The sequence below is a fragment of the Emys orbicularis genome, chromosome 1 (genome assembly GCF_028017835.1).
Source record: "Emys orbicularis isolate rEmyOrb1 chromosome 1, rEmyOrb1.hap1, whole genome shotgun sequence".
Classification (NCBI taxonomy): Eukaryota; Metazoa; Chordata; order Testudines; family Emydidae; genus Emys; species Emys orbicularis.
The window spans coordinates 122,662,739-122,678,050 of record NC_088683.1 but is presented as its reverse complement, the minus strand read 5'-3'; the positions used below and the strand labels follow the sequence as shown (position 1 = coordinate 122,678,050).

The 15,312-nt window shown below is 43.2% G+C and overlaps 1 protein-coding gene across 1 annotated transcript in view; it reads right to left on the bottom strand.

The window, feature by feature from the left end:
- The window catches only part of PIK3C2G (phosphatidylinositol-4-phosphate 3-kinase catalytic subunit type 2 gamma), a 321,727-nt gene that overhangs the window by 40,762 nt on the left and 265,653 nt on the right, over positions 1-15,312 (bottom strand). Inside the window, exon 30 of the mRNA XM_065420952.1 lies at positions 9,351-9,445. Within this exon, the coding sequence (XP_065277024.1) occupies positions 9,351-9,445 (95 nt within the window). The remainder of the gene's footprint in view (positions 1-9,350; positions 9,446-15,312) is intronic.

Here is a 15,312-nt window from a genome sequence, read left to right as displayed (position 1 = left end):
GTTAGTTATTCAGTGAATGATTTATTCAAAATAGCATTCAAATAATAAAGCTGGGCCTGTACTGCCCAAAATATTTGATTAATAAGACATTTGTCAATAACAGTACAATTAACTGAATGATATATTTGTCAATACCTCTGACCAGCTCTATTAAATAAATTGGGACCTAACACCAATCTCTGCGGTGCCACAATAGATGACCCCCTCCTCAACTTGAAACATTGCTGTTCAACATTTCCCTTTGTTTATAGCCCTTCAGCCAATTTTCAGTCCAAAGAACAGTGCTCCTATCCAAGCTCATTTTAAAGTACAAGCATCCTCTAAACCACCATTCTGAAAAAAGTCAACTTCTCTGTAAATGTGCATCAGAGCAAGAATATTATTTTCATGTGTCTTGGCTTTTGTCCTATGTTACCCTGGCAGTCTAGAGAAAACCACAGTTGGAACTATTATATCCCCTTCTTCAAAACTATTGGTATCATCCTGTCACCAACACTTGTCTCTCTACACGGCTTTTGTTCAGCTCTAAAATCCCCCCCCCCATTCATTTCCCACATCCATCTTTGGGCATTTTGCCATTCTGCCTCCTATGTATGCATGGTACTTCCTCCCTATTCCAGATGGCCAGTCCACCACACTTTTTTCATTCAAGTGCCTCTGTGATGAAAAATGGGAGTTATTAGGCATAAAATGTTATAGATATGTGATCTTCTGCTTGCTTGCTTGTTGTTGGGTTTCTTGTTAAAGGATAACTAAGGTTTAAATCAGTCTTTGGCAGCTTGGGTCTGTGTGACAGGGCATCTGCCCTGCATTGACCCTGAAAGGGTTAAAACCCAGCCTGGAGGGCTGCAAGGAAACAGCCAGTTAGGGCAGTGGCTGCAGCCAATTAAAAAGCCAGCCCATAAAAAAGGAAGCTGCGGGCCACAGCAAGGGAGTTTGCTGCAGGAAGCCCAAGGGAGGGGACTGGCTTCCTAGAGGGCTGCAGAGACTAGCACCATGAACAGGGCTGCTAGGATTTGCAGGCCCAAGGCCCTGGGAAGAGGAAGAAGAAGCCAGAAGCAGGTGCCGAAGGTGCTGGGGCTGCAGGAAAGTGGCCCAGGGAATTGAGACAGACTGATGAAGAAAGAATGGAGGGGAAGCGGGAAGCTGGTGTTTACAGGGTCCCTGGGCTGGGACCCAGAGTAGTGGGTGGGCCTAGGTTTCCCCTCCCCCCCCCCACCACTGAAGAAGCAGCCAGGCTGTGGACTGCCAAGCCGCTGCGAGGAGCAGCTGGACTGTTGCAGCAGGAGTCCCCCGGATGGGGGAACCCAGATTGTGACATGGCTGGAAGGCTGTGCCATGAAGCAGAGGCAGTGAGATTGGAACTGCAGTGGGTCTGCAGGCAAAGACAAGGATGTGAGAGCCACCACCACCGTAGGGCACACCTGCTGACCAGAGCTAATTCCCGAAATGGCCAGCAGGAGGCGCCAGTGTGGTGAGTGACCCTGTGACAGTCTGTAAGAACTAAAATGGTTTAGCTATCCTAGTCACTGGTGCTTAACAAACAATACAAGTGTCAAGGCCTTTGACATTTGTCTCTGTACAAACTGGGCACAAACCCCCCCCATGGCAAGGGGAGCATCATCTGGACACAGAGAACAAAGAGGCTTGCCTGGTTTCAAAGACACACTCTCTGAAACCCAGAGAAGAGAGAGAGTCAGGCTCTGCAGAGAAATGTTCACAGCTCCTGAAGGGAAGTCTATAGCAGTAGACCTTCAATCCATCTTCTTTGTCTTCTAGTTTTGTTTATCAGTAAGTTAGTTATAGGCTCGTGCTGAGGAATCATGGTTGGGAAACAGGGGGCTGTAACCTAGAGAGACCCATTCTAAAAGTCAGGATTCCAGTCTGAGAGAAGTATAGGCTGCCCTGTCACTTGAAAGGGATGCCCATGGAAAGACTGAGTAAGGGGTCAAAGGTCCAGTGAACCCAGGAACCACGACAGCCTCTCTCCCATGAGATCCGTAAGAAGTGAGTAGATAGTTTGGAAAAAAGGTGGAGAGAAAAATAAAAATGAACCCCCAAATTCCCCTGACCATTAAGTCATTCTCTCTAGTTTCTACAATGCATCCCATTTTCTTTGTTTCTATCTTTTAGGCCCCAATCCTGTAATCAGCTCCATCCATGCAGGATTGCTCAGACTATAATCCCTTCAGTGACAAGAACTGTATTTTTCTTTTGGTCCTGCCACTTCTTATATTATTATTAATAAAGTGTGAACATCAAAATGACAAGGAGGAAAAGGACAAGAGCTGACTGCTATAGGACAGGCAAGAAGGAATTCTCACCCCTCTCATTGCCATATCCATTTAGTGCCCCTCTCATTGACCTCGGTGGGCTTTTGGATCAGGTCCTTACTGCACCGCACCTGGGAACTTTTACATTGTTTAAATTGCATAGAATTGTGGTTTAAGGAAGGTTTAGTGCTCTCCTTCCTTCCCAAACCAGTTAATCCATCATTTCTCCTACCCTTCTCTTGCAGTGATTGCTGTGAGTATGGATGGTATAGGGCAGGAGTGCAAAGAGGATGTCTGAGTGAGCCTAAATTGATTACTAATCTGTCAACCCACACATCACCCTTCACAGCAACATTAATCATTGGCAGTGGAAAAGCCTATAGAGGGTTGAGGCTTCATGAAACCAACAGAGCTTTTAAAAAGGGAAGTTTGGAGCTGTTTTGTGAAAGATTTTAGAAGTTTATTTTTCTTTAAATACATTTTTCCCCAGGCAGATTGATTCAGAATTCATCACACACACATGCTTTCCTGAACTAGAACAACATTTTACATTTATTGGCAAGAGACCCAGAGATCACTTGGCAATGCGTTTTGCCATCAGTTTTCTCCCCCCAGGCACCTTATTCTGTTCACTAGCAGTGATGGGTCAACCTCACATTGTTCAACAGTTTGGTTCAAATAAGGACTCAAGTCTAGCTGCTTATTAGACTATTGTCTCAGGGAAAACCAGGGCATATCTGGAAGATGTGCTGGTCAATAGGCAGCATTCTTTTCTATGAGTCAACGTAGAGCTAATGCTCCCATATCATGCTAGGAAACTCTGTTCGGGGGGGGGGGGGAATGGAAAATATTGAACAAATCTTTTCTGAACTTCTGAAATGGGTTGGTTCAGCTGGCACAGATCTCTGCACATGTACAGGTAGATTGAGCACTGAGGCAGTTGTTAGGTTAATTCCTGGTTCCTGGCTATTCCACCAGCTCTGTGCAAATCCATTCTCCAGGACTTACTGTCTTCCCCTATGTGTAAGATCTGTTCTGGGGCTGGAATTCGAGCAATCTCTGTGGGCCAGGATATGGATGTATTTGCATTGACTTAAACTTTTCTTGTTCACAATCTACCTGGGGACAATTTTGTTTTCATTTATGTTTTAAAAACAGGCAGGTAAATCGTGAGCAGGGAGTTTGGCAGGCGGGGAATCTTCCCCACCAATGTCTAGAATAAACTAAGGATGGATGGAAGTTCTGGAGTGAACTAAGGATGGGTGACAGGTTTCAGTGGTAGCCGTGTTAGTCTGTATCAGCAAAAACAATGAAGAGTCCTTGTGGCACCTTAGAGACTAACAAATTTATTTGGGCATAAGCTTTTGTGGGCTAAAATCCACTTCATCAGATGCGTGGAGTGAAAAATACAGTAAGCAGTATATATATTACAGCACATGAAAAGATGGGAGTTGCCTTACCAAGTGTGGGGAAGGGGTCCAGTGCTAACTAGGCCAATTCAATCAAGGTGGAAGTGGCCTATTCTCAACAGTTGACAAGAAGGGGTGAATATCAACAGAGGGAAAATTACTTTTTGTAGTGCTAACGAGGCCAATTCAATCAGTGGCGTCTTTTGCTAATTGGAGCCTAGAGAAAAGTCTGAGAAGCTGTCTCCACTCTCCCTCATGTCTGGCTGGGAAGTGCATCCAGTAGCCTACACGTGCATCCGGTTTAGTTGTCATGGGGCAAATGCACAAGGCAGCAGCATTCATGTGTTTGCAGCTGCTGGAGCTCCCTGCACTTGCACGGAGGTCACTTCCAGCAGCAGGCAGGGTTGTTAGCACAGGACTACCAGACAGAGAGATGCAGCCTGACTTACCTGGGAAACTTAGTCAAATCCCCACGCTGGACATTTGATTCCTTCCCACTTCGGTGTCAGTTTCCAGAGTCCAATTTGATGCATTTTCATGATAACGTTTAGATGAATTTAGTCATGAAGACTTCCCTTAGCATTGCCTCACCCACCTTGTCACTCTGAGTATTAACAACAGTTACACTGCTACAACTGTATGTGCTGAGCTTTAAAGATTCCCTCCCTCCAGTGCCTAGTCTGTCTTTCAATGTTTACAGAGCACCCTTTCTCTCCCTACCCCACACCCACTTCTAATGGGCCGGGTCCCTCTCTTGACTTTCTGAGTCTTTTTTGCTTCCTCCATATAGTGATTGCCAGGTTTCTATTTATTCTGCTCCCTTAGCAGATAAGTTCTTGCCCTTTGCTGGCAAGTCCTTTCAGATGCCAGACCAAACTTTCCTCTCCCTGAACTCTATGGACAGGTCTACACTATGGGGGAAAGTTGATCTAAGCTACGCAATTTGAATTACATTAGTAGCGTAACTCAAGTCGACATAGCTTAGATCTACTTACCACAGGGTCCACACTATGCGATGTCGACACTCCCCTTACTCTTCTCGTTCCGGTGGAGTACCGGAGTTGACGGGAGAGGGATCTGTGGTCAATTTAGCGGGTCTTCACTAGACCCGCTAAATCGACCCCCGGTGGATTGATTGTCGCAGCGTCGATCCACCGGTGTGAGGAGACAAGCCCTATGTCTCCCTCTCCAGCATCAGGAACTCTGTCAGTTGTTGCCATGCTGCCCTACCCTCTCTCTGAGGCAATCTCTATCTATCTTTCTCCCTCACTCTCCTCCCCACTACTCCCCAATCCCCTTCTCTAGTTTCCTTCCCTCTGCCAAGGCTTACCTCTTTGTTTATAGCCTTCCAACTTCACTGCATCTCTGCACTAATATAGTATCGCCAACTCGAAGCATTCAAATATCATGAGTCAGGGCCCAAAAAATCATCATTGGTTTACAAAATCATGAGATTGCAAAAATAAAATATTTTGACTCTTCATGGATCTTCTGGCTTTCACACCCTTAGGGGTCTTGTTTTCAAGCTTTTCTTGGCTACCATGATGGCTATAAACTTACTTTTTTAATTATTGAAAGCTGAGAATCTGGTGTATTCACATGATACTAGGGATTCAAGAAAAACACTACTGATCATGAGACTTTCAATAAAATCATGAGAGCTGGCAGCGCTGTTAAATATGTGAGTCAACACTAGTTTAACAGAACTTCTCTCTCATTGTCTACCCATAGTGTTTAAGCTGAAATGTGCACAAGCCTTTGCAACTAATTCTACAACTCTCTGCATGCATTGCTGCTCAAATTGTCTTATTAGTCAAGTTGTTGGGGAAGATGCAGGAATTCCCTTGGTGAAACTATGGCCTGGATAAAGCAGGAGCTTAGCAGAGATTAATGGTCCCTTCTAGCCTTAAATCTATTAAACAAGTTCACTCTGTACTTATTCTTCAAAGTATATTTCAATAGACTGTTTTCAGGCAGGACTTCTTTCACTGATGATTGAAATATTTCCTGTTTTAGGGAGAAACAGGTACATCTTCAAGGAGACCTAAGATCAGAGATTGGACATCAGACACATGCTTTTATTTCTCCAACCTTCTTTCTAGGTATTACAAAAAGTGGGTAAATAATGCATCATTGTCATAACTATAAAGGGAAGGGTAACAGCTCTCCTGTGTACAGTACTATAAAATCCCTCCTGGCCAGAGACTCCAAAATCCTTTTACCTGTAAAGGGTTAAGAAGCTCGGGTAACCTGGCTGACACCTGACCCAAAGGACCAATAAGGGGACAAGATACTTTCAAATCTTGGGGGGGGGGAAGGCTTTTGTGTGTGCTCTTTGTTTAAGGGGTTGTTCGCTCTTGGGACTGAGAGGGACCAGACATCAATCGAGGTTCTCCCCATCTTTCTAAACAAGTCTCTCATATTTCAAACTTGTAAGTAAAAAGCCAGGCAAGGCGTCTTAGTTTTACTTTGTTTTCTCAACTTGTAAATGTACCTTTTACTAGAGTGTTTATCTTTGTTTGCTATACTTTGAACCTGGGCTAGAGGGGGGTCCTCTGAGCTCTTTTAGTTTGATTACCCTGTAAAGTTATTTTCCATACTGATTTTACAGAGATGATTTTTACCTTTTTCTTTAATTAAAAGCCTTCTTTTTAAGAACCTGATTGATTTTTCCCTTGTTTTTAGATCCAAGGGAGTTGGATCTGTATTCACCAAGAGTTGGTGAAAGGAAGGAGGGGGGAAGGGTCAATTTCTCCTTGTTTTAAGATCCAAGGGGTTTGGATCTGTATTCACCAGGGAATTGGTGAAAGATTTCTCAAAGCTTCCCAGGGAAGGGAATGGTGGCAGCGGACCAGAACTAAGCTGGTAGTTAAGCTTAGAAGTCCTCATGCAGGCCCCCACACTTGTACCCTAAAGTTCAAAGTGGGGATACAGCCTTGACAATCATGGACTGAAATTATATAGTTATAGAGCTGTCAATCCTGACCTCTGCTAACAAAACCAGCCTTCCACAAACCAGACCAACTGCCCCTTAAACACTTCTCTGCTTTCTCCTGTGCCACCCCATATTCCTGGGAGAAGCTCCTTGTAAAAAGCTGCAAAGCTACTACATTGTCCTCCTTAAAGCCCACCTCTGCCATGAAGCCCACACAACACTTGACAATGGCTATAAACATGGTAGTTTCACAGGTACCTTGTTCTTTCACAACCCGTTTGCTTTTCTCCCCCTGTTGTCTCTGATCATACAGTTAGACTATAAGCTCTTTGGGGCAGGACTGCCTTGTTTATTTTGTGTGTGTACAGGACTTAGCACAATGTGGCCCTGATCCCTGAATGAAGCTTCGAGGATCTGCCACAATACAAATAATAATTAATGTTTCCTTCAGTGATTCAAATTCATCTACTGAAACTCCAGTGAGTTCAATGAAGTTACACCAAGAATGAATTTGGTCTAATACAATTAATTAAACATTTGAAAGCATCATACTCTATTTTAAAGAATAAATTAAAGGAGGAGGGAACCAGTGCAAAAAGTATTTCCTATAAATTTTGAAATAAAACAAGGTGGCAAATTAATTTCTGTACAGATGAACCACTAAAAATATTGTAATTAGTAAGACACTGAAAAAGACTGAATAGAACTGAAATGGATTTAATATGTGTTGAATAAAATATAAACTTGGAATACTTTTTAATCCTTGTTCAACCCCCAAAGAGACAGGCAGACAGATTGATCTAGGGGATTGGATGGCTGAAGAGATTATTAACAGGATAAAGAACTTCTAGGTCACCAAACCCTTGGTCCAGGAACACTTGAGTATGGCTGCTCAGGCCCATCTAAGGTCTAATTTAAATGGAACTTTGTAGAGTTACAAGGGCCAGGACATTTTAAGTTAATTATACATTAAAAAGCCTAAACATTTGAAAGTAGAGACACACAGAGTTAAGCCACCTCTGATCGTCTTAAAGCTGCCCCTGTACATCTGCAAACCATCCATGCAAATTCATCAGAAAAACTTACACTTATAAACTGCATACTACCACTATACTTTCCCACATCTGACACATACAAGTATGCATCCTATACAACCACAGATTTATAAGATGTACCACCTACCCAACCACAGATTTATAACACACACATATATATATCATGAAGCCTCTCAGCATAAGTACAGTGGAAAAAAATACAATACACACAGAGCATAATGTTCTGACCAAAATTCCCTCCACAAGCTTCACCAGCTACTCAGCCTGAAGGAGATGCTCCCCTCCCCAAAGGGCCTTATACTGTACCCCAAAGGTAAAAAGCACGGGCTCCATCTGAATAACACAGGAAGCGTCTTCTATAGTCTAGGACGTTCATATAAATAGGACCTATCAGCAGATGTATCCTGTGAAATCTCAACTCTCAGGATGGTGCATGGAAAGAGAAAGACAGTCTCTCAGGACCCAAATCTTTTAGGACTTTATAGATCAAAATGAATACTACACTGAATTGCAAATCAGAAGCCTGGGGAGTCTATAGAGAATAGTTGGGGATATGTAGGCTTCACAGGACTCATACAGCCAACCAGTCTCATTTTGTGTTGGCTGAGTCCCATTTAGAGTGAGTGATTGTAAGCTAATCTGGAGGTGAAAAAGGCATGAATGAACACAGTTGGGTCATTGGCATGGAAGAAATGTCACAATCTCCTAGTTAAACAAAGGTAATGAAAGGGTCTTCTGGCCACAGCCATTACCTGAGACTGAAAAGAGCAGTTGGGGATTCCAGAGCCTGTAGAGGCTGTTAATATCAAAGAGCAGACATACCACTTTAGCCGAGTTAATGCATACTGCCCTCACAAGATCCCCTAAGCCAACCAGCATCACCTGAGTCTTGACTGAACTGAGCCTTGCCAGTCCTATCACAGCCAGACTACAGGAAAGCAGATAATTTTACCATCTAGGTCTGCTGAGAGTAGAGCTAAGCATTGTCATCATACCAATGACATTGCAGCCTAACCCACCTCAGTATTTCCTCTAGCATCTTCACCAAGGGAGTCACTTGAGAAACAATGGTGGGGAGAGGCGGAGGGGAGAGTTTTGTCAGCATGTAGAAGGTTATATGTGATTATAATTTGGGGGAGGAGGGGAATGGAGCACATAGACTTATGAAAAGTCCGGGGGGCACTCTGCCCCCTTGTCCAATAGCAAATGATGTTCCTGAACTTCACGTATATGTTGAACAGGAGAGCTGACATACCTGTACAATCCCACGTGAAAGAACTCTAGGGGTAGATAAGCAAGTACTCTCCAGCTAGGACTTTACCAAGAAAGGGACAGAGCCCCTGTCATGTGACTCCATCCACTCCTGGCAGGAGTCGACAACAACTCAGAATCAGTAATATCTAAAGCAGCTCGAAGAGCCATTATGGACACCTAATCTTTTGTGCATTGCCAGTAGGAGATCATCACTGGCCATGACACTAATGGTGCTAGTTTCTGTACCACACCCTGGCTTCAAACCTGGTTGAAAGAGATCACATATGTTAAATGAAAAGCACCGTCACACAACCTTCTGTAAAATGTATTTATCTGCAAAGGACATTGTGAGGATTAATGTTAGCACAGCACTCTGCTAACATAAAATCTTACGTTAGAGCTCAATTATAATAAAAGGACTTACAATATTCCTCATATGTTTCAACAATATTGTCAGGTGGGTGCTCTCATAAGATATGACTAACTGCACTCCAGGTTTCTGTTCAGTAGATTTAGGACCTGAAATAAGCAAAAGAAATTAATTTCCAGTTACTGAAAGAGTGAATTTCCAGTTAGTGAAAATATTAATGGAAATGCATAGCTAAAGCATTGAAATACTATTTTAAATAACATGTATAACAAAATATTGCCTGCTTAAGGAAGGTCTGGAATTAGAAAACACTAGAGATGAGCTTGTTATAAATATTAGAGAGGCCACTGAGAGAGATTTTAAATTTTCCATTTGTCATCAGTCTGAATTTCAGCTCGAATGTTATGACTTAATTGTCCATACCCTAAGGGTATTTTGTAGAAAAATGAATATAATTGAGCTGCTGTTTGTGATTTTTCCTATATATTTTTTAAAAAAATCTTACATGGGGTTTCAATTTCTTTCAGTTTGCAGTGGGGGGAAAAAAAAAAAAAAGCTCCTACTTGTATAGGAGGCAAGGCATGTAAATCAGTGCAGAATTTGGCTCACATTTATAGACACAAGAGTTTGCAGAAAGGTTCCAAAACAACTGTAGATTTATGAGAGCTAAAGATACTAGGTATAAAGAAAAGGAAAAGATTACTGTATTTTTGCCAATTGCAGGCAGGGGTGAAAGTAACATTCAATACTTACTGGTATGGGAGCCGGCTCCGGCCCCTGGAAGGGACGGGGCCTCGGGTGGAAGGGGCGGGGCTGGGGTCAGCATCCCCCAGCCAGCCCATCCGCATTGCCTGGCACGCGCTGCCCGGGGCTCCAGCGGCGATTTAAAGGGCCCAGGGGTCTGGCTACTGCTGCGGTAGCGGCGGCCGGAGCCCCAGGCCCTTTTAAATTGCGGCCCCGGGGAAGCTGCCCCTTTTTCCACCCCCGGCAGCGGCCTGGGGCGGGGGGGGCAAAAGGGGCGACGATGTTAAAGCGCTACCACGGCAGCGCTTTAAGCAGGGTCCTTAAAGCGCTGCCACAGCAGCACTTTAACATCAGCTGAGTATGGGCCAGTACCGGCGGCCACTTTTTACCGGTACGCCCTACCAGCCCGTACCGGCTTACTTTCACCCCTGATTGCAGGCCTGATCCCATGGTCCTGATACTTTGCACAGATTCTTATTAATATGCAGTTACAGTCTGATCCTGTTCACACTGAAACTAGTGACAAAAATCCCATCACCTTGAATGCAAGCCCAGTCAGGTTTATAATCTCAACACTGACTCAGTATTTCTTATTAGTACTTTTAGAGGCATTAAGCCAAATGTCTTCACCAAAAAAGTTTTTTTTTTTTTTTAAATCCTGGGATAACGAATGCAGGCTAGCTGTCTTGCTGTAGAATCCTAGTGGAAAGGCACGGGTAGTTTTACCGTGATGTAGTTAGGTCAACATTTTACCTCCCACCTGTGGTTGACCTCACGTTGCTTGAAGTAAAAATGAGTCTCTTGTCTCCACTAGGATTTTTGCAGAGAACTAGCTAACCCTTGTTATTTATCCTGCTGTAAAAAAATACCCTCAACCTCTATGTAAACTACTCTAACTTTACTGAAACAAGTAGGGCAGTGGTTCTCAAAGCCGGTCCACCGCTTGTTCAGGGAAAGTCCCTGGCGAGCTGGGCCAGTTTGTTTACCTGCTGCGTCCGCAGGTTTGGCCGATCGCGGCTCCCACTGGCCGCAGTTCACCGCTCCAGGCCAATGGGGGCTGCGGGAAGTGGCGCGGGCCGAGGGATGCGCTGGTCGCCCTTCCCGCAGCCCCCATTGGCCTGGAGCGGCGAACTGCAGCGGACAAGCAGCGGACTGGCTTTGAGAATCACTGAAGTAGGGTTTCATTTTACTGACACTAGGACTGAATTTGGCCCATTATATCCATTTACTAGACTAACAAAAAAGTGAGAGTTTGCTCCTGTTATTATTTATTTGTTTTAATGTAGTGCCTAGGAGCTCCAGGCATGGACCAGGATCCCACTGCTAGGTGCTGTACAAACACACAAGAAAAAGACAGTCCCTGCCCCAAAAGCTTGCAATCTAAGTATAAGCCAAGAGCCAACAGCTGGATACAGGTAGATGGGGGAGCATAAGGAAACAATGAAACAATATTGTCTAATAAGACAAGATAGACACAGGGTGGGGAAGGGGTAGGACACACAAGCAGAGTGAACAATGGGATGGCAGCAACTGTCATGTTAGGTCCACCATTTTGAGGGATAGGGTGATACTTGGGGAGGGATCAGCTAAATGACAAGAAAAGGGAGGGCAAGGAGGGTGAGAGGGACAGGGCAGAGGAGAAGAGGGTAAGGTGGGGCAGGTGTGGAGTGAAGCTGAGATGAAGAGCCTGAGGAAGGGGGAGGAAGGGAGGGCTGGAGCAAACAGCCAATCAGCAGAGGGCAGAGAAAATCAGAGCACTTTGTACTGTTTGGCTGCTCCTGTTCCTACTGGCTGGAGTCTCTGGTTGGCTACTCTCTACAGCTCTCCATCATGCCATGGGGTGGGAGTGGAGGCACCATCTGGGTCCTTGTGCCACCGGACTAAGAAGATGTTGACGGGAGGGATGACCCCGGTTGGGCTCCACTATATGCACTCCCCCCCCCCCCCCCCCGGGTAGCAATCCTTGCTTTGGCTTCATCTATTGCTACTGGCTGGCTCCTCTCTGCAGATTTCACACCCCCTATCCCCACATGGCCTGGGGGATCACCTAGATCCCAGTGCACCCAGACTCTGGCAGGGTCTCTGCTGGACAATTCTGGAGGGGTGCTGGGGGAGGGGTGGACACCGTTTTATCCTCTCCCCCATTGCAGCAGATGTTAATCCCATCATGCCAGTACAGCTATGCAAGTATGAGTGAGGTTCTGTTCTGCTTATCCAAATACTCCCAAAACGTTGGGAAAGTTCAGATCAAAATCTGAACTTCATAACTATTCCCTATCCCTACAAAAAAATCCTGCATTCAAAAATAAAACAATGTAAAACTTTAGCGCCTACAAGTCCAATCAGTCCTAATTCTTGTTCAGTCAATCGCTAAGAGAAACAAGTCTGTTTACATTTACGGGAGATAATGCTGCCCGCTTCTTAATTACAATGTCACCTGAAAGTGAGAACACGCATTTGCATGGCACTGTTGTAGCTGGCGTCGTTGCAAGATATTGCCAGATGTACTAAAGATTCATATGCCTCTTCATGCTTTGGCCATTTTTCCAGAGGACATGTTTCCATGCTGATAACACTTGTTAAAAAATAAGGCGTTAATTAAATTTGTGACTGAACTCCTTGGGGGAACATTGTATGTCTCCTGCTCTGTTTTACCTGCATTCTGACATATATTTCATGTTATAGCAGTCTTGGATGATGACCCAGCACGTTGTTTGTTTTAAGAACACTTTCACTGCAAATTTGACAAAATGCAAAGAAGATACCAATGTGAAATTTCTAAAGATAGCTACAGCACTCAACCCAAGCTTTAAGAATGTGCAGTGCCTTCCAAAATCTGAGAGGGGTGAGGTATGGAGCATGCTTTCAGAAGTCTTAAAAGAGCAACACTCTGATGCGGAAACTACAGAGTCCAAACCACCAAAAACGAAAATTAATCTTCTTCTGATGGCATCTGACTCAGATGATAAAAATGAACATGTGTTGGTCTGCACTGCTTTGGATCGTTATCGAGCAGAACCCATCATCAGCATGGATGCATGTCCCCTGGAATGGTGGTTGAAGCATCAAAGGACATATGAATCTTTAGCGCATCTGGCATGTAAATATCTTGTGACGCCGGCTACAACAGTGCCATGCAAATACCAGTTCTCAATGTTAGGTGACATTGTAAACAAGAAGCAGACAGCATTTATCTTCTGCAAATATAAACAAACTTGTTTATCTGAGCGATTGGCTGAACAAGAAGTAGGACTGATTGGACTTGTAGGCTCTAAAGTTTTACATTGTTTTATTTTTGAATGCAGGATTTTTTGTACATAATTCTACATTTGTAAGTTAAACTTTCATGATAAAGAGATTGCACTACCATACTTGTATTAGGTGAATTGAAAAATACCATTTCTTTTGTTTTTTACAGTGCAAATATTTGTAATCAAAAATAAATATGAAGTGAACACTGTACACTTTGTATTCTGTGTTGTAATTGAAATCAATATATTTGAAAATGTAGAAAACATCACGTTTTAAAATAAATGGTATTCTATTAACAGCGCGATTAATTGCATGCGATTAATTTTTTTCAGCGCGCAACAGTCCTAATTTCAATGCTAGAATGATTGTGTTATAACAATCTATTCCCTTCTTATATTGCATAGCGACTAGGTGAGCATCACTAGGAATCACTTAAACAGTGACAGGAGGGGAAGGAAAAAAATCCAATGAATTGCAGAACTTCATAAGTTCAGTGTTTCTCTTGGGTAATTAGAAGCACATGGAAATTGGTTAAATAGTTTTTCATGAATAGCCATAAAAATTGTGCTAAAGTAGTTGTAGCAATACAGAGGATAGAATACTTGAGTACGAAACAGGGAGTTGTGTTTGAACATAAGGATAAAATTATCTTGGGGGTTCTATTGATACTGTGAATTGCAAGAGGTCAACAACTTCAGAAGTTTAGAAAGCACATCAGATCTCAGAGTGTAAATTACAGTGTTAGAATTCAGTTGAAAATCATGTCTTGCCCCACCCCTTTTGTATCTGTTCTATTAATGTTTTAGAAAGTGAAACTTTCCATCTAATGGAGGAATTCTTCACTTGCAATTGACATTTTTATATGCAAGAAATACATTTATTAATTGTTTAACTAGGTTGAGGACAGTGCAATACATCAGGGGAAATACATATATTAATCACATGAAAATCTGAGGTCTGAAACAGACACCATAGATATGAGCATGGCTATTTAAAAATTTTTTTTTGCCTTTTTCCAATGTATATATGAAACAGCTTTAACAACAAAGATAAAATGAACTGAACACAAGGAAGAAAAAGGGAAAAATCTGAACACAAGGAGTTTGATTCTGCAAGGCACTGAGGGGGCTCCTCTGAGGCATTAACCACCTTCAACTTCCATCAGCTACAATCAGCAATAGCAGCCAGATGCCATCAGCTGTTTTTGGCCATCAGGTCACAGTTTAGACACTCCTGCATTCAGTGCCAAATTGTGGTCCCATTGAAGTCGATGGGCGTTTTGCCATTTTCTTTTATGAGACCAGAATTTCGATCTAAACTATAATGGTGCACACCTGCTCTGATGCCCAATATGGATATGGAGCAGCTGGTGGACCCACATGCTTGGGCTCTGCATTGTTAAAAGGTGGTGTGCTCTGTCTGTTCTCTCTTATAAACAAGGGCCAAACATTTGTCTAATGGAAGACACAGTCAGAACTCCCATTGACTTCAATCAAATCAAGATTTGACTTCTAAGGATTGATCCTATGCTCACTGAAGTCAATGGAAAAGCTCTTATGAGTGCCCAAAGCATAGCCCCAGGGCTGAATAGAGTTCACAAGTTCTTTTAATATGACTTGTGGATGCTCCTTCCCTGGGACTCCAGGGTAAGGCTTGAGTCAGCTGTGGGTTTATTTATTTTTGATGATTAAAAACTAACATGCTAATTTATTTGGAAATTAATTGCAACTTCAGGCGGAATGATTTGCAGTGTTTGTGTTCCCCTTATTTATTTGGATGGCCATTTTTTAAAGCAAATTACAGCCCTAGTTTATGTTCTCTTCAATGTTTCTGGAATCATCATTTTTAAACAAACCATGCACTGTAGTTGTCGTGTTGTATGAGAAATTAAGGAAGTAAGGCAACGGATACAGAGAAATTGATCAATTCTCCTTGAAGGAAACTACCCTGGAAGAATACTTTGCAATCCTTTGAGGCATAAAAGCAAAGTGCTGTGCAAACACTAACTAAACAAGCTTCT